This window comes from Temnothorax nylanderi, unplaced genomic scaffold, assembly GCF_030848795.1.
Source record: "Temnothorax nylanderi isolate EJ_2023f unplaced genomic scaffold, tnyl_v1.0 TNYL_tig0172_pilon, whole genome shotgun sequence".
NCBI classification, from domain to species: domain Eukaryota; kingdom Metazoa; phylum Arthropoda; class Insecta; order Hymenoptera; family Formicidae; genus Temnothorax; species Temnothorax nylanderi.
The window spans coordinates 1-19,576 of NW_027249234.1; the positions used below are offsets into that span (position 1 = coordinate 1).

The window sequence follows — 19,576 nt, forward strand, 5'->3', positions numbered from 1 at the left end:
ACAACGTTTTTGCAATATAGTCCAAAATGTTTCTTGACTTTTCTCGCTTAATGGAAATGTAATTGCTGAGAGGAATAAAAATTATTCCCTACCTGCTTTTAACGTATCACTTTTTTTTTTTTTTTTTTTTTTTTTACGTTGTGGAAACTCTTCCATCACTGGAATCCCCACGACGGTCCTGGAGTCACCCCGTCAGCAGTTGCACCAGTCAGGTGGCTTTGCCACGCGGGGAGCACCACTGTCGGGGAGTGCCTCCATTCTTCCGGTGTTTGAGTGACCATTGACCCCCCTTTCGGGAGAAGACTCCCCCTTCCCGTTGCGGCCGGGTGGGGCCGTGAATTCTGCAGAGAGCTAACATTCAAGTTCCGCCATTTTCCCCGCAGCCTACCGGCTAAAACACCACGATTGACCCTAACCTAGGATTTATTTATTACACTCACTGCTGAAAAAGCGTGATGTCGCCGAAGGCAGCAGGAGGGATTTATTTTGTTACACGCTCACTACTGGAGAAAAGCGTGATGTCGCCGAAGGCAGACAGGAGGAGGATTTATTTGTTACACGCTCACTACTGGAGAAAAGCGTGATGTCGCCGAAGGCAGACAGGAGGAGGATTTATTTTTAACACGCTCACTACTGGAGAAAAGCGTGATGGTCGCCGAAGGCAGACAGGAGGAGATTTACTTTTTACACGCTCACTACTGGAGAAAAGCGTGATGTCGCCGAAGGCAGACAGGAGGAGGATTTACTTTTTACACGCTCACTACTGGAGAAAAGCGTGATGTCGCCGAAGGCAGGACAGGAGGAGGATTTACTTTTTACACGCTCACTACTGGAGAAAAGCGTGATGTCGCCGAAGCAGACAGGAGGAGGATTTACTTTTTACAACGCTCACTACTGGAGAAAAGCGTGAATGTCGCCGAAGGCAGACAGGAGGGGATTTACTTTTTACACCTCACTACTGGAGAAAAGCGTGATGTCGCCGAAGGCAGACAGGAGGAGGATTTACTTTTTACACGCTCAATGACTGGAGAAAAGCGTGATGTCGCCGGAAGAGCAGACAGGAGAGGATTTACTTTTTACACGCTCACTACTGGAGAAAAGCGTGATGTCGCCGAAGGCAGACAGGAGTAGGAGATTTACTTTTTACACGCTCACTACTGAGAAAAGCGTGATGTCGCCGAGGCAGACAGGAGGAGATTTACTTTTACACGCTCACTACTGGAGAAAAAGCGTGATGTCGCCGAAGGGCAGACAGGAGGAGGATTTACTTTTTACACGCTCACTACTGGAGAAAAGCGTGATGTTCGCCGAAGGCAGACAGGAGGAGGATTTACTTTTTACACGCTCACTACTGGAGAAAAGCGTGATGTCGCCGAAGGCAGACAGGAGGAGGATTTACTTTTTTACACGCTCACTACTGGAGAAAAGCGTGATGTCGCCGAAGGCAGACAGTAGGAGGATTTACTTTTTACACGCTCACTACTGGAGAAAAGCGTGATGTCGCCGAAGGCAGACAGGAGGAGGATTACTTTTTACACGCTCACTACTGGAGAAAAGCGTGATGTCGCCGAAGGCAGACAGGAGGAGGATTTACTTTTTACACGCTCACTACTGGAGAAAAGCGTGATGTCGCCGAAGGCAGACAGGAGGAGGATTTACTTTTTACACGCTCACTACTGGAGAAAAGCGTGATGTCGCCGAAGGCAGACAGGAGGAGGATTTACTTTTTACACGCTCACTCCTGGAGAAAAGCGTGATGTCGCCGAAGGCAGACAGGAGGAGGATTACTTCTTTTTACACGCTCACTACTGGAGAAAAGCGTGATGTCGCCGAAGGACAGACAGGAGGAGGATTTACTTTTTACACGCTCACTACTGGAGAAAGCGTGATGTCGCCGAAGGCAGACAGGAGAGGATTTACTTTTTACACGCTCACTACTGGAGAAAACGCGTGATGTCGCCGAGGCAGACAGGAGGAGGATTTACTTTTTACAACGCTCATACTGGAGAAAAGCGTGATGTCGCCGAAGGCAGACAGGAGGAGGATTTACTTTTTACACGCTCACTACTGGAGAAAAGCGTGATGTCGCCGAAGGCAGACAGGAGGAGGATTTACTTTTTACACGCTCACTACTGGAGAAAAGCGTGATGTCGCCGAAGGCAGACAGGAGGAGGATTTACTTTTTACACGCTCACTACTGGAGAAAAGCGTGATGTCGCCGAAGGCAGACAGGAGGAGGATTTACTTTTTACACGCTCACTACTGGAGAAAAGCGTGATGTCGCCGAAGGCAGACAGGAGGAGGATTTACTTTTTACACGAACGCTCACTACTGGAGTAAAAGCGTGATGTCCGCCGAAGGCAGACAGGAGGAGGATTTACTTTTTACACGCTCACTACTGGAGAAAAGCGTGATGTCGCCGAAGGCAGACAGGAGGAGGATTTACTTTTACAACGCTCACTACTGGAGACAAGCGTGATGTCGCCGAAGGCAGACAGGAGGAGGGATTTACTTTTTACCACGCTCACTACTGGAGAAAGCGTTGATGTCGACCGAAGGCAGACAGGAGGAGGATTTACTTTGTTACACGCTCACTACTGGAGAAAAGCGTGATGTCGCCGAAGGCAGACAGGAGGAGGATTTACTTTTTACAACGCTCACTACTGGAGAAAAGCGTGATGTCGCCGAAGGCAGACAGGAGGAGGATTTATATTTTTACACGCTCACTACTGGAGAAAAGCGTGATGTCGCCGAAGGCAGACAGGAGGAGGATTTACTTTTTTACACGCTCACTACTGGTAGAAAAGCGTGATGTCGCCGAAGGCAGACAGGAGGAGGATTTACTTTTTACACGCTCACTACTGGAGAAAAGCGTGATGTCGCCGAAGGCAGACAGGAGGAGGATTTACTTTTTACACGCTCACTACTGGAGAAAAGCGTGATGTCGCCGAAGGCAGACCGGAGGAGGATTACTTTTTACACGCTCACTACTGGAGAAAGCGTGATGTCGCCGAAGGCAGACAGGAGGAGGATTTACTTTTTACACGCTCACTACTGGAGAAAAGCGTGATGTCGCCGAAGGCAGACAGGAGGAGGATTTACTTTTACACGCTCACTACTGGAGAAAGCGTGATGTCGCCGAAGGCAGACAGGAGGAGGATTTACTTTTTACACGCTCACGTACTGGAGAAAAGCGTGAGTTCGCCGAAGGCAGACAGGAGGAGGATTTACTTTTTACACGCTCACTACTGGAGAAAAGCGTGGATGTCGCCGAAGGCAGACAGGAGGAGGATTTACTTTTTACACGCTCACTACTGGAGAAAGCGTGATGTCGCCGAAGGCAGACAGGAGGAGGATTTACTTTTACACGCTCACTACTGGAGAAAAGCGTGATGTCGCCGAAGGCAGACCGGAGGAGGATTTACTTTTTACACGCTCAACTACTGGAGAAAGCGTGATGTCGCCGAAGGCAGACAGGAGGAGGATTTACTTTTTACACGCTCACTACTGGAGAAAAGCGTGATGTCGCCGAAGGCAGACAGGAGGAGGATTTACTTTTTACACGCTCACTACTGGAGAAAAGCGTGATGTCGCCGAAGGCAGACAGGAGGAGGATTTACTTTTTACACGCTCACTACTGGAGAAAAGCGTGATGTCGCCGAAGGCAGACAGGAGGAGGATTTACTTTTTACACGCTCACTACTGGAGAAAAGCGTGATGTCGCCGAAGGCAGACAGGAGGAGGAATTACTTTTACACGCTCACTACTGGAGAAAAGCGTGATGTCGCCGAAGGCAGACAGGAGGAGGATTTACTTTTTACACGCTCACTACTGGAGAAAAGCGTGATGTCGCCGAAGGCAGACAGGAGGAGGATTTACTTTTTACACGCTCACTACTGGAGAAAAGCGTGATGTCGCCGAAGGCAGACAGGAGGAGGATTTATTTTTTACACGCTCACTACTGGAGAAAAGCGTGATGTCGCCGAAGGCAGACAGGAGGAGGATTTATTTTTTACACGCTCACTACTGGAGAAAAGCGTGATGTCGCCGAAGGCAGACAGGAGGAGGATTTATTTTTTACACGCTCACTACTGGAGAAAAGCGTGATGTCGCCGAAGGCAGACAGGAGGAGGATTTACTTTTTACACGCTCACTACTGGAGAAAAGCGTGATGTCGCCGAAGGCAGACCGGAGGGGGGTTTACTTGTTAGACGCTCACTACTGGAGAAAAGCGTGATGTCGCCGAAGGCAGACCCTAGGAGGATTTACTTTTACACGCTCACTACTGGAGAAAAGCGTGATGTCGCCGAAGGCAGACCCTTAGGAGGTTTTCTGTCAGGGTTTTCCTTCCCTTAGGTCGGTTAGGAGAGCCTAAGCTCCTCTCTCACGGCTCCGACCAGCCGAGCGGACTTTTTATAGAGGCCGCTTACCTCGCGAGTCCTTAAAAGGACTCCCCGGTCCACGACAGACCCGTAGGGCTGCCGTAGATTGCGGTACTTGTGTGCTCGGGTACTCCGGGTGCGCAAAACCCGTAGTGGAGGGCCCCCCGTGCCCCTAAAGGGTCCGGGAGGACTCCCCCCACCCCCTGGAGGGAAGATTTATTACACGCTTAACTTTATCAGCGTGAGGTCTTTAGCAGACAAAATTTTTTACACGCTTAATTTTTTTCAAGCGTGATGTCTTTTTGCAGACTCGAGCCACATTGAGACTCGTGGCAATGCAGTGTGACTTCATCCTTAAGCAAGAAAAATCAAGAAGCATTTCAGCTATATTGCATTAATTTACAACGTTTTTGCAATATAGTCACAAATGTTTCTTGACTTTTCCGCTTAATGGAATGTAATTGCTGAAAGGAATTAAAAATTATTCCCTACTCGTTTTAACTAGGTCCTTTTTTTTTTTTTTTTTTTTACGTGGTGGAAATCTTCCATCACTGGAATCACCCACGACGTCCTGGAGGCAACCCGTCAGCAGTGGCAACCAGTCACGGTGGCTGTGCCACCGATCGGGGAGCACCACTGTCGGGGAGTGCCCTCCATCTTCCGGGGTTGATGGACCAGTGACCCCCCTTTCGGGAGGAAGACCCCCCCTTCCCCGGGGCGGGGCGGGGGGAGTGCCGGATTCTGCGGAGAGCAGAACATTAAAGTTCCGCCATTTCCCCGCAGCCTACCGGCTAAAACCACCACGAGTGACCCTAACACCGCGTCGAGCGAGCAAGGGGGGAAGTCGCGCCGCGTGTCACTGCCGCCGGTAGCAACTGCGCGTATTATACGGTCGAGCGAGCAAGGGGGGAAGTCGCGCCGCGTGTCACTGCCGCCGGTAGACAAACGCGCCGATTTATACGGTCGAGCGAGCAAGGGGGGAAGTCGCGCCGCGTGTCATCTGCCGCCGGTAGACAACGCGCCGATTTATACGGTCGAGCGAGCAGGGGGGAGGTCGCGCCGCGTGTCACTGCCGCCGGTAGACAACGCGCCGATTTATACGGTCGAGCGAGCAGGGGGGGGAGGTTCGCGCCGCGTGTCACTGCCGCCGGTAGACAACGCGCCGATTTATACGGTCGAGCGAGCAGGGGGGGAGGTCGCGCCGCGTGTCACTGCCGCCGGTAGACAACGCGCCGATTTATACGGTCGAGCGAGCAGGGGGGGAGGTCCGCGCCGCGTGTCACTGCCGCCGGTAGACAACACGCGCCGATTTATACGGTCGAGCGAGCAGGGGGGGAGGTCGCGCCGCGTGTCACTAGCCGCCGGTAGACAACGCGCCGATTTATACGTCGAGCGAGCAGGGGGGGAGGTCGCGCCGCGTGTCACTTGCCGCCGGTAGACAACGCTCCGATTTATACGGTCGAGCGAGCAGGGGGGGAGGTCGCGCCGCGTGTCACTGCCGCCGGTAGACAACGCGCCGATTTATACGGTCGAGCGAGCAGGGGGGGAGGTCGCGCCGCGTGTCACAGCGCCGGTAGATGATTATAATGTTGCGGTTGATTACGAATCGTTGCGATCGTTATAAGCGCGCGTTAATCATATCGGAAAAAAATAAACCACTACGTTGGATCGTTAATAAAATCTTAATTAAGTGACTTAATTTGCTTTTAATTTTACAAGGATACGCGTAATTAATGTATTCGTCCAAGAATTAATACACAGCAGCAATGGAAAGTAAAACAGAATTATATTATCAAGAATGAAAGAATTTTATGTTAATCGCGTTCTAATAAAAATCGTCGTGATTATATCTTCCCGGAAGAGGAGAAACGAGCGAATATATTTTCTAGCTCTACCGGGAATCGAACCCGGGACCTTTGGCTCAATAGACCAGTGCGCTGTCTACTAGGCCATGCTCGTCCTCAATAAAATATACACAGAGAAAAAATAATGTTGTATCAACAGCATTAGTCTAATTGGAAATAATCTTGTTTTATTTCATTAAAACAAAAGCATAATGTATTGAATTAACAAGATTATTCCAATTAGACTCAGGCTGTTGATACAACATTATTTTTTTCTCCGTGTATATTTGCCAAATTTAAATAATTGCCTATAAATTTCAGGCGACTGGTATACTTCGCATGTTCTGCGATACAAATAACATTAGATGCATTAATAAATAATGCATCGACATAACGTATGTGCTTATGGATGCATTCTCCCGTAAGCACAATAAATCGATAAATAATGATGATGCTCCAGGATTAATTATTTAGCCTAGTCTGATCTAGTCTATCCATTTTAGAGCAACGAATTTGTAAGAAGTCGCATTTATCTATAGTACTATTATGTGGATACAATACATAAATATATCTAATATAGGTCTCACAAATTCGTTACCCCATATTATTGTAAAAAATTCGTCACTCACCGATCCGATGCGCAACGGGCGGAGTAATTCGGCCACGTAACTACGATGATACTGTAACAAAAACGAAAGATATAAATTAAAGAGGCGCTGAAAATGATAAATGTTTCAAAAAATACACATAATTTTACGCGCATCTAAATTCGTCTTTCAATTAGATTCACTGATATAATTATCTATTTTCCGGAAAAAATATTTACAAAAATAAATTTTTATAAAATTTTAAATAATTTCTTTTTTTCTAATTAGTTTTAGCTTATCGAAATAAAACTCCGAATAAATGAGGAAAAACTATTAATTTTATGCAGATAAAAGATGATACTTACCCCAAGGTTGCTCCGCCGGGGCCCGATGTCTCTCTCAGACCTCCTCCTCCTCTCAGGACGTCAGGCTTCCTCCTCTCATCGCGCACAGGACACTCGCGAGAAACACTCGCGGATAATAAACTACAATCGCGCGCGGACTAATTTCATTAAAAGTCTTTCTCGCGCGATACTGTACGGCACTCCCGTTTAAAAAAGTCCTTTAGTCCGATTATACTTGAACGGCACTCCCGAAGCAAACGCGACGAACCGGCTGCGGTTCGTTTATTCAATTAAATCGGCGGACGAGGGTACGTTAGCTTCCCCGTCTTTGAATTTTTATCCAAGCAGAACAAGAGTTTTGCTTGGGTAAAATCCTCGTACTGGGTACTGGGCCTTCCCACCTCGCCAAGGTCGTACCCATGGGAAGGAAGTACTTTACTCTGTAGTAATATAAAAACAGGTAACATAAGATTGATTAAACAAAACCACAATTAAGATTGAATATCGTATGCACATTACGCCGCGGTATCGAGCACGTAAATCTCGCGAAGGTAAGTACTATTAATGCATGCTTTGCACGATAAGGAGTCGCGATTATACGCGGCACGAAATACACGAGTCACAAAAAATAAGAAATATTCACGAACGAGCGTTGTATCGTTGTATCACAGCGTGCTATTTACTTGAATCATTTACTTGAATCACGATACGATTTCACGTTGTCACTCGGCCCTCTTTCCGCTCTTCGAAAAGAATCGGGGATAATCGCACGACAATTCCGGCACAGCACACAGCACGTTCAAAGCACGACACGATTCGAGATATGCCGCGTAAATGAATGCCACGCACATTCGATGGTCCAGCGACATATGGCGGCCCGGGCCGGGACGAGCGATTATCGCCCGCGAATATCACGACGAAACTACAAATCACTCACGACACGTCACGACTCGCAATTGCCGTACGAGGTACCTTCGCCTCGACGCCCTCGACATCTCCGTCTCGAGCGAGCGACACATTAATTCATTCACGACACTTGATACACACTTGATGCAAATTATTGAGCGCCTCGTCGATTATTCCCGCGAAACGAGGAGCAGGAATGCCAATCGCACGAACGAGCGCGCGTTCCGAATCAGCACCCCACGGCACGGAGCACAAACACTTGACACCTGTTCGAAATTTATCGGGAGAATGACTGATTGTGAGTAATATCCGCAGGTGAGGGTACTCCGAGCGTCGGCAAAACAAGTATCAAGGCTGTCTCGCCGATGGAAATGATCGTCCGCGCGCCGACTTTGCACGTACGTTGCTGCGAAATCGGCGGACTCATTCAACGGTCGCGATCGCGGTATTGCGACTGCCAAGGCCGAGGCCGAGGTGCCGACTGCCGAGTGCCGCGTGCCGCGTGCCTCGCCGACGCGCGGCGGCGGGCGGCGAGAGCGGCCGAACGTGATTCGGCATTCGGCCGGATTCGAAGGCTCCCGGCTCGACTACCTCCCGTAACTTAGCCGGTCAACTTCGACTTTATTAATTTTTTTTTTTTTAATCGTTTGTTGGTCGTTTGTTGGTGATTGTTGGCCTAATTACAACGTTTGTTGGTTCTTAATTGTTTTTTAAATTAAAAAGAAAAATTAGCCTTAAGTTAGCCGGAAAAATTTTATTTTTAATTTAAAAAAGCCTAATCGATGCGTAATCGTTTGCTGATGATTGTTGGTCTAATTTTAGCGTTTGTTGGTTTATTATTAGTCTTAAAAACGAAAAAAAACGAAAAATTATCTCACATTAAAGTAATCGAAGATTGGTTTATTTGCCTACGACTTAAGGTTTATTTCTATCAATTTAAGGCTAACATCTATAAAACTGGCTATGAATACGGGCCTTAACATCGGCAGAAAATCATTCGTATGTATTTAGCCGGAAATAAACGTCTTTTTAAAGAATCTCTATATGAAATCGTTTGTATTTCGTATGAAGACTTTTGAAGTGCAATTGAAAAGGTTTGTGAGTCATTCGTTTAAATTGTAATTAATTATTTATTTTTACACCATGCATTTAGCCGAAATAGATAAATTAATAAAAGTTTTTATATGGAATCGTTTGTATTTTGTATGAAGAGTTATGAAGTGTGATTAAAAAGGTTTGTGAGTCACCCAGATAATTTTAATTAAATATTTATAAACTCGGTAATTATATATAGCCGAAATATAGATTTTTAGTTATTCATGTTAAAAGAAGAAGGCGCTAGTGTTCCCGAAGGTCCGTCTGCAGTCAGAATTAATATAAACGTTTTAAAAATTATTTTATACTGAAATAAATAAATATACAGGCTATAAGCCTGTATAGCTATAAGCGATAGTTGCTAATTGCGTTCCATCTTGAATTTTTTTTACAGTCGTTTATTAGGATTGCCCTGCTTTTAAATTGAACGCTTTTAAATGTATTATTATTAAACTACTGATATCGATATATTATTAGTAATTTAATATTAAAGCTTGACAGAGTGACGTAAACTAATTCGCTCATAGTATTAACAAGTATTATGCGTTCAAATTCTCGAAAGCTATAGCTTCTTTACTATGCTCTGCTCTCTTTATGTCGATCGATTCGGATAAAAATCTCCGAAGTCTTTCTTTCTCTCGCGATATTCCTGATACATAATCCTAGAGTAAAACTGTACAAAAGCTCTACGAAAGTGGCGATATTTTTCAAGGATCTGGTTCGAGTCTCGGCTCTTGGGGAAGGTGCGCATGTAGAAAGAGTACGTCAAGACAGTTTATCCTGCTAAATGGTTATCAATTCTCTATAAGTTCTGTATTGTTTACACATAAATTATAGAATATCTAAACGTTTCTTTTTTTTCGATGTCCTGCGAAATTGTACAATAGAGTTACAAATAAAAATAAAGCCACACTTTACGTATATTCAGTCTTTGCTAATGTTACATAATAACGTGCGAAAGAACTAACAGACTATTTAAGAGGCTATTTAAGAATTTTAATCAAGATACTGGAAGCATAAAACTGTTCAGCTAGCTTTACACAAGATATTGGTCTTCTTCTTTATGAAATCGTCAAATTATGATTATGATACATTTCTACATTATCACCAGCATCGAATCTAATCTTATTTATCGTGATACTCTTGAGAAACTGTTAATCCATTGTCTTAATAAACTCGATCGCGGCGCAGAACTGCGTCCACCAATATTGTTCCTCTCCCTCCAATCGATTCCCGTAAAAGCTGTCTACATATTGAACAGTCGATACAACGACGGCGGATTAGTCTGAAATTAAGCACACGTTAACAATCACTCTTCTTGCTAAAATCACATATTCTCTTTTCAATCGCATACCTTGATTATGACATAGACCAGCACGGGAGTCAGATCGTCGGCAGCAGGTATGCCTCTTTCCGACGCCATGGAGAGGAGATTCATGATGGTAGTCGCGCAACGAAATACACACTGCAACTTATCCCTAGGAGTCTTATACGCCGATATCACAGCCAATTCAGCCTGCGCCCATGACCAGGAACATTCGTAATGATAAACATTTGGAATGCGTAGGTCCTTGTGATTTGGAGTTACGACTTTCGCCAACTTTTTTATGTGATCCTGAAGAAGCTGGTCCCTATATACATCTCCATCTTCATTTAGATAGAGCGCATTGTGGTATACCCGTGCCATGACGGTTCTTTCCACCACAACTCTCGCCAAATCTAACTGGTTGGCGCTCGCCGCTGAAAGTAAGAAGTAAGTTCAGACGTCTCTGAGCACTCCGCTAAGATCAATTGCGAGATAAATAATTATATTCATGTACATTGCCAGATCGGATCGTTGTCCATTTCCGCGTGGACCTTTCCTAGAAAATTATCCACGAGATCCTGTTTCTCGTCAGCTAGCGTAAGCTTTTTAAACTCTTCGCAGAAACGCAGGAGGAAAGCCTCCTTTTTTTCCAAAAATACCCTCACACAAACGGATACAAGATGATTATTGATAGCATCCTGATCGCACTTAACTCGCACGCATAATCTGGAAAATATTATTATTAAACGATTAACATCTTACATTTAAACATATTTTACATTTACTTATACATTACATACAAAGATGATATTTATATATAAACAGTACCTATCTAAGTGAGCTAATGTCGACAGCAATCCTTGACGACATCTGATTAAATATGCGATATAAGGAGATCGTTTTTGATAATCCTCTCGAAGTGATTTGAAGAGCTTTCTACATCCATTGTCATTAAATAGACGCACGCAACGTAAAGTTTCATGAAGATGAGCTATTAATGCCCTATCCTGCAGGTTTATAGCTTCTGCCAATTGTAGTTGTAAAAACGCAACCAGTTCGTTTTCTTTCTGCGACCAACAATGTCTCTGTAATAAAATTTTATATGCCAATATTTGAACATTAAGTAATTAAGTAATCCATAAAAAAATCACACTTTGTTTTGTACGCCATGATTAAAAAATAATACAATAAATACCTCTGAAGTATTCCATGGAATGTGTTGAAGGTCAGCAGTGCTAAGTACTAAGTACTATACGTAATTTTCTTTTAGCATCCGCAAAAGCATAAGAGAGTTCTACATTATTCGGATCGATTGAAAGTCTTTCGTCTTCCACCTCTTTTGTACGGGACTGATTGCTTTCGACCGAGGCTGTATCGCTAGCTGCGCTTGGCTTTCTTCTGTATTTCGCTAATATATCATCGGTAGTATCTGAAATTAATCAAAAGAACAATTTATTACTGTCTAAAACTTGCAGGAAAACTTTTCCTTTTTTTTAGCATTACTTTCCGATTTATCTTCGATTCGATTCTACAGAACTATTAAAACAGAAACCGTTTATATTGTAACAAAATAATATACAATAATTGTTAATAGTTATTTATTAATATCTTACCGCCCGCGACATTACCGGATGATGTTACATCTTCCAACATAATCTTGCGTAATCTGTGCCTGCACACATCGACGCCGTCGCCACCAGCTTCTCGATCGAAACATCTGTCGTCCGTCACGCGGATTGCTTTACCTCTACGATTTCTCAATGACAATTTTAATTTACCAGGAGCATTCTCTGGACTTAGCTTGGCTTCAGTTTTGCCGTTTGCTATGACAGAACCCTTCTGCTGATGTTCCCCATCAAGCCTCACATTCTCTTCCTCCGCCTGAGTCTCCATTCGCGCGAAGAACACGTTGATCATCTGCGTGAGAGTCGCATGGGCTGTTGTTTGATTCATCAGGTTGCGCGATGCCAAGTAAACATTGTAAACAGTACGAATTGTTAACAATACCGTACCCTCGTGTATCTCCACATGCTGGCTTGTCATTACAGTCAGCAAAGCTTTAATAATCTGCAGCTGCACACCCTCATCGGTCTGTAGACCGGTGAAGCAACCGCAAATTGTCTCGACAATGCGCACAATCAGCAGCTTGTTAGGCTCCGTTGAATCAGGCACATTGCCAGTGAGATGGCCATATGCGATTAACTTCTGCAGGCAGTCCAGTGCTGTGTCATCACAATCCGCGGTGACTTGCTCTGACATGCTAACTCAAATGGCAAGAAGTACTTCTCAGCGGTAATGACATTTGAGTCGCTCTTGGGCTATGGCAGGGCGTTTGAGATAACCTCTTCACCCTGCACAACTGGTACATCTTTGATCTCGTTACGGAGGTCCTCTGCAAGATGGAAATATATGAGTGACAAACTTAATTAGCAACTATCGCTTATAGCTACAGGCTTATTATAGCCTGTATATTTATTTATTTCAGTATAAAATAATTTTTAAAACGTTTATATTAATTCTGACTGCAGACGGACCTTCGGGAACACTAGCGCCTTCTTCTTTTAACATGAATAACTAAAAATCTATATTTCGGCTATATATAATTACCGAGTTTATAAATATTTAATTAAAATTATCTGGGTGACTCACAAACCTTTTTAATCACACTTCATAACTCTTCATACAAAATACAAACGATTCCATATAAAAACTTTTATTAATTTATCTATTTCGGCTAAATGCATGGTGTAAAAATAAATAATTAATTACAATTAAACGAATGACTCACAAACCTTTTCAATTGCACTTCAAAAGTCTTCATACGAAATACAAACGATTTCATATAGAGATTCTTTAAAAAGACGTTCATTTCCGGCTAAATACATACGAATGATTTTCTGCCGATGTTAAGGCCCGTATTCATAGCCAGTTTTACAGATGTTAGCCTTAAATTGATAGAAATAAACCTTAAGTCGTAGGCAAATAAACCAATCTTCGATTACTTTAATGTGAGATAATTTTTCGTTTTTAAGACTAATAATAAACCAACAAACGCTAAAATTAGACCAACAATCATCAGCAAACAATTACGCATCGATTAGGCTTTTTTTAAATTAAAAATAAAATTTTTCCGGCTAACTTAAGGCTAATTTTTCTTTTTTAATTTAAAAAACAATTAAGAACCAACAAACGTTGTAATTAGGCCAACAATCACCAACAAACGACCAACAAACGATTAAAAAAAAAAAAAATTAATAAAGTCGAAGTTGACCGGCTAAGTTACGGGAGGTTGCACAATGCCAGGCAACAGGCAATAGGAACAGGAAATAACCAAAAAATCGTTAATTACAACCTAAAAAATTCGAATACTATGATTGGTTGGCAACAGGCAATAGGCACAGAATTTCCAACGTGATGGAAACTCTGTGTCTATTGCCTGTGTCACTGTTTATTCTGCATTTATACATGATTTCTGATTTCTATTCCCTGTTCCTATTGCCTGTTGCCTGGCATTGTGCAAGGGGCTTTATATAGGGACTCTAGAGTACACGGCTGTTCGCTGCTGTGTGCGCGCGCCGTGCCAGATGGTGGGGGGTCCCAACGTCCACGAAATAACAGTACTGTGTCGACCTACACAGAATTCCCAGAAATAGTATGCAATAGTATGTGCTCACCACGTGTTTCAACATTTATTTTCGTTTTTCATTCTATACGGAAAAAATCAAAATTGCTTTATTGATAAACAGTAAGTAGTATGAAAATCAATAGAACCTAGTTTTACTGATTAATTTTTTGATTCAGTTCCGAATTAAATTTTCAGTAGATAAATAATTAATTCTTTTTATTCACTGTGTGATCTTTTGTGCAACTTATCGTTAGATCGCTATAACCTATATCAAATGAGATAAAAGATACATTAAATAAATGAAAAAATACATTTTGAAAAATTTTAGTCATCTAAAAGCGTAAGCGTAAGTGTAGCGAATTCAAATTTTACAATTTTTTTTTTGGTGCACGTGAACGTGTGTATGCCATATATGTTCTTCTACCGTGTGAAACACATGTACCACGTGGTGGAACATGTTATAACGTGTATCGGAAAATGAGATAAAAGATACATTGAGTAAAATAAAAAATACATTTTGGAAAATATTAAACCCATTATTGTACAATAACTGTAAGAGTATGCGGTAAGAGCATTACTAGCAAGCAGTAAAAGTTGACCAAATACAATCGATTATTCTTGAATTGTAAAAATCTTATTAGTAGCTTACTCTGCTTACGCGTCTTACATCTACTCTTACGACTATTGTAGAATGGAACTTTATAGTCATTTAGAAACTAAGCGTAAGTCTGGCGAATGTGAGCGATCCAAATTGTGTAATTTTTTTGTTCTTTCTTTTGTGCTCGTGCACGTGTGTGCCACGTGGTAGTAAAAGAACACCAGAGCTCCCGATATTTCAGATTTATAAAAGAACATTTTTCTACATTAAAAAAATTAAAAAATAACTTATTTTCTTAAAAATAATTAATTATTTAATACTGATATTTAACACACACATGCAGACTATGTAATAATGTCAGTACTTTTAACAATGCGAATGGAAGCAAGATAAACTTAGGCCACTTTCCGTAACGCGCATATGCGCGCATTTCCTATAGTAAACGTTACGTATACTATAGATAAATGCGCGTTACGGAACGCAGGATTATTGTTAGATTATACATATAATCTTAACGCTATCATTATAAATATATATATGATATTATAATGCATTTTAGCATATGCTAAAAAAGAAAGGATTATTATTCTTCGTATTTTTTGTCTTCTTTTAGAGAGACAATATGACAACCCACAATAAATCTTCATATTGCGAGAGTTGTAGTCGATATCCCTATGTCGGCAGAGTATCCGTAGGAGAAAAGGATACTGTCGACTTCATCTATCAATTTGTGAAGAAAAGATTTGTTGCCGTGGATCACGGGAGTGTTAGCATATTCCGTACTGCCCCTGACATAATTGGGCCACCCAAATTTCAAAATTACGGACAACTATTTCATTTACCAATCTCGGTAAGAGTTCCGGATAGCCCCTACCTCCAAATTTAATGAAACTTGCAGCAATTGTATAGCATTAAAGGACACACCCACACTATAAAGGATTTTGTACGGAAACAAATAGGAACGAGAAATTAAAAAAATACAAATGGTAAATTGTATGATTTACTAATTACTAATGAATGATTACTGATTACATAATGTGTGTACAGATAGTTACATATAAACGTCGGAGCGGCAAAGAGAAACCAAAACTTAGACCAAGTTTAGCACGTAAAGCCCGTATCAGATTAGAACCTATTAACCTACACCACTCAAATTTTATCAAAATTCAACCACTAGGGCTGCATTCCACTTATCGCTCACAACGCTCGCGAGCATCATTTCGTCCTTGTTTAATATTTGACAAACAACAAGGATGAAATGATTCCACGAGCGTTGCGAGCGATAAGTGGAACGCACATTAGATTGTCTATAAATTAGAATAAAAATTTTGAATTTTTGACGCCAATTTCTCCGTTCCTATTTGTTTCCGTATGTACAAAATCCTTTATGGTATGAACGTGTCCTCTAATGGTCAACAATTGCTGCAAGTTTCATCAAATTCGGAGGTAGAGGCTATTCGGAAGTTGAGTCAATCGCTATATATTGGGCGCGTTCAGCAGACCAAGCCGCTGAGTAGCAGTCAAACGTGATTGGCTCTTACTTTTAGAACTAACCAAACAACGCAGAGTGTTGATAAGACGAACTCAACAGTTGTGTCTGCTGAACACGGCCATTGTTACAAGATTTTCTGCTATTTGACAATTTTGATTTTCTAATATAGAGGATAAAGGATGATAGTGGTGTTTCAATATCTTCGTGGCTATACAAAGCTGCCATGAGACCCAATCCGTACGATTATTATGCGACAAAAAGATATATTGGTATGTAATATTTAAATCGATAAATAAGATATTGTTAAGGAAGATACGCTTTTGCTGAGAAGAGAGTAAATATAATAATATTTTCTATTTAAAGATATCGAGTTTCATAAAGCTGTATATCCAATCAGAGTCTGTATTTACGAAATATTTAATCCTGGAAGCGTAATTCAAATTTCGGCTCAAGATTCCAATAATCACTGGATTCAGTTGTGGGATGAATCGTCTCAGATTGTACCTCCGGAATCAAGATTATTTTCTCCACCGTTGTCGCATCCGTGCAACTTCAAAACCAAAATGCTCAGACTAGTGTTTAAGGGCAGTACAATTAAAAATTATACAAAACTGGATGGTGTGATGCTTATCGGTACATCAGATTTGATCCTTCCTAAAAATCCTAACGAGAGTTTAAGTAATCTGTTAAAAAGAATTAACAGCATGTACTCTTCACACCACGACGATGTTCATAATTTAACAGCAGATTTAAAAAGTGCACACTTGGATATAGTTCATCTGCAACGAAATTTTCCTGAATATTGTGTTATTTATAAAAGGTATTATTATCATTGACATTAAATAATATTTTAATCCATTTTTTCTGTTAATAATAAAAATTAATTTAAAAATTAAGGGGATGTTGGAGTGACGGCCGAACTTTCTCGATGTCGATAATGTCAACATTTTTAATTTTGTTTTTCCTGTATCTGTCTTTGTCTAACGAAATGACATTTGTCCTTGTTCGATACCTGTGTCATCTCCACTTACTAACCTGCGTGTATATTTTTGTGGAAAATATATACGATTTTCTCGAAGCCCAGATTTGTTTTCCAGGCTTTCAATCTCAATTTCAACGGTACGTTATTGTTTGTGCACGTATTCTGAAGAGTGGAAACATTTTATTTCGTACATATAACCTATACGACTGTTTATATTAGAAAATATGGTTATGAGGACAGCATTTTTTTTTCAATTATCACTAATTTTTTAAATTCCCACTCTTCATTAGTACCTATACCTTACTCCTGTAAAAGGATTTTGCGATCTATAAAGCCGTTTCAAAGAACGAGCCCTGACTGTTTTTGTCAGTAATTGTCCCCTGTCCAGGATCCCCTTAATTTATTCCGATAATATTTGCAGCGACATAAGAAGGATTTCTTATAAGAATAATTTGAAGCACAAAAAGGTATCTCAGGAGGTAATCCCTGGTTATGAGCAACCTCTTGATCAGAGATATCCGCGTCGTATTTTATTGAAAAGTAATTCGAGTTGTGCCAAGAGTATGAAACTCTCATTGGATGAATCCAAGGAGCTATCACGTTGCAGTTTATCTGCGCTTCCTGTAAAGTATTCTAAGAAGTCTATTTCTCATCACAATATTTATTACAATGACATTTACTTTGAGTATTAAAGTATTTATTTTGTATTATATTAATTATATTTTATCTTTACAGAATGAAATACTACTAAAAATATTTAAATACTTAGATGTGGTAACATTATGCCGCATGAATGAAGTAAATAATAGGCGCTTTGATATTTTAACACGGGATCCTCTACTGTATACACGTTTGAACATGCGATGGATTAAATCTGACAAAAAATATATGTGCAAATTATTTTGTTACTTTACACCTAGATGTAAATATTTGCAACAATTAGATCTTACAGGATGCAACTTTGATGTTAATGATTTCGTAAACTTTCTTGATAATTGCGGCAGGCGTTTAACGCATTTAAGATTAAGTGACTGCAACGATGGAGAATGTTTAAATCCTGTCCTACTTAAAACTTCAGAGACATGCAAAAATTTGAAAGGTATATGCATATGTATATAATTGTCAAGATTATTGGTAAATTGTATAATAATTTGTAATACAAATTTTTCTTAGAATTGGATCTAACTTATTCTTGCATAGACGACGAAGGATTTTCGTATCTCGAGGGGCTAAATAATTTGGAACATTTATACGTTCTGAATACTAGTATAAGAACCGAACGTCTTTGCAAAATACTACAAAATAATCAACGGATTCGTCGGTTATCGGCAGACTTTGTAGACTTTATAGACGATGCAGTTCTAATAGAGTTGGAAAATTCGTGTCATGACTTGGAAGTAATAGACGCATTCCTGTACGCACGTCGTCTTACATCTGAGGGTATTAATGCTCTCGCTAACTGTAAGAATTTACAAGAAGTGAGACTTGTGTAAGTGCGTGTGCTACATTTTCTTTTAAAACACACATTAGTGTATTCTTTATTGAAATTTGTTTGCTTCTTTTGCGAGCATCTTGAAAAAGTTACATGAATTTTCTCCTTGCAATTAAAGTACTGTATTAATTATATAATTTTTGTTACAGATTCGATTATTCAGTTACTGATGATAGCTTATTTAAATTACTTTCCTCTTATCAAAACTTGCAAAAAGTTTCTTTGTTCTGTGCTGTCCTCACTGATCACCGATTGGAATTACTAGCGCAGTGCAAAAACTTAAAACAGTTACATCTTTTTCACGCGAAACTTGATATACCTGATAATTGTTCCGTTATTTTTGAACAATGTCCTGAACTGCAGATTTATTTTGTTTCGAGTAATATAAATCAATTGGTTAATCAATTGGTTAATCAATTGGTTAATCAATGGAAGGAAAGATATCCGCACGTGTCCGTCTATACATTCTGCCGATATTGAAATAGTTTTTGTTTGATAGTTTAGGACAAATCAATTTACTTTTTATATGTTTACTTACAAATTTACTTTGTAAAAATTATCTGATAAATTAGGTTTAAATAAAAAATGTATTTTTGTAATTTTTTTCGATTTTTGTCTTGAAATCAACACTCGCGCAATGTGTTTTCGTGCATACTTCAATTGTGTAAAAAAAAATTAAGTTCTGTGCAGTCTACGCAAAGCTAGACCCTTCCCTGCAATTGTCGGTAATTTGGCTTTAGGATCACCTAAAGCCAAATGGTGATCCTATAGTGGCAGTAGTTACCGACATTTGCAGATTCGAAGAATTCTTTGAATTGGCTTTACAGAATTGCAAGTTTTTGGTCTAGAATTAAAGTACGCACAAAAATCTATTTCCCGATACACGATTTCATATCAGGATAGCGATCATGTAACTTTTCCCC

The 19,576-nt window shown here is 40.9% G+C and overlaps 3 protein-coding genes across 8 annotated transcripts; 1 reads left to right on the forward strand and 2 right to left on the reverse strand.

Annotated features, from left to right (window-relative positions):
* Positions 1-9,932: 9,932 nt before the first annotated feature.
* LOC139778070 (brefeldin A-inhibited guanine nucleotide-exchange protein 2-like) lies at positions 9,933-13,720 on the reverse strand. Of its 5 annotated transcripts, none has more exons than XM_071715829.1 (8): positions 13,257-13,720; positions 12,477-12,856; positions 12,078-12,401; positions 11,660-11,893; positions 11,293-11,549; positions 10,979-11,190; positions 10,513-10,898; positions 9,933-10,443 (listed from the first exon to the last, which is right to left on the reverse strand). In XM_071715829.1, the coding sequence occupies exons 2-4, from the start codon at positions 12,721-12,723 to the stop codon at positions 11,700-11,702; spliced, it is 765 nt and encodes a 254-aa protein (XP_071571930.1). In that variant the 5' UTR covers positions 12,724-12,856; positions 13,257-13,720; the 3' UTR covers positions 9,933-10,443; positions 10,513-10,898; positions 10,979-11,190; positions 11,293-11,549; positions 11,660-11,699. The 5 variants fall into 5 exon arrangements, with proteins under 5 accessions (XP_071571930.1, XP_071571932.1, XP_071571931.1 ...); XM_071715831.1 differs by lacking the exon at positions 13,257-13,720 and adding an exon at positions 12,999-13,171; XM_071715830.1 differs by lacking the exon at positions 13,257-13,720 and adding an exon at positions 12,970-12,988.
* On the reverse strand, positions 10,405-11,634 carry LOC139778071 (GTPase-activating protein and VPS9 domain-containing protein 1-like). Its single transcript, XM_071715833.1, has 5 exons — positions 11,618-11,634; positions 11,293-11,334; positions 10,979-11,190; positions 10,513-10,898; positions 10,405-10,443 (listed from the first exon to the last, which is right to left on the reverse strand). Exons 1-5 carry the CDS (start codon positions 11,632-11,634, stop codon positions 10,405-10,407), a joined length of 696 nt encoding a protein of 231 aa, XP_071571934.1.
* A 1,001-nt stretch (positions 13,721-14,721) lies between the features above and the next one.
* LOC139778072 (uncharacterized) lies at positions 14,722-19,252 on the forward strand. 2 transcript variants are annotated; one of them, XM_071715834.1, is made up of 8 exons: positions 14,723-15,537; positions 16,349-16,448; positions 16,543-16,999; positions 17,077-17,298; positions 17,583-17,784; positions 17,897-18,260; positions 18,335-18,650; positions 18,803-19,252. In XM_071715834.1, exons 1-8 carry the CDS (start codon positions 15,310-15,312, stop codon positions 19,131-19,133), a joined length of 2,220 nt encoding a protein of 739 aa, XP_071571935.1. In that variant the 5' UTR covers positions 14,723-15,309; the 3' UTR covers positions 19,134-19,252. The 2 variants fall into 2 exon arrangements, with proteins under 2 accessions (XP_071571936.1, XP_071571935.1); XM_071715835.1 differs by lacking the exons at positions 18,335-18,650; positions 18,803-19,252 and having other exon boundaries at positions 14,722-15,537; positions 17,583-17,789; positions 17,897-18,050.
* Positions 19,253-19,576: the final 324 nt, after the last annotated feature.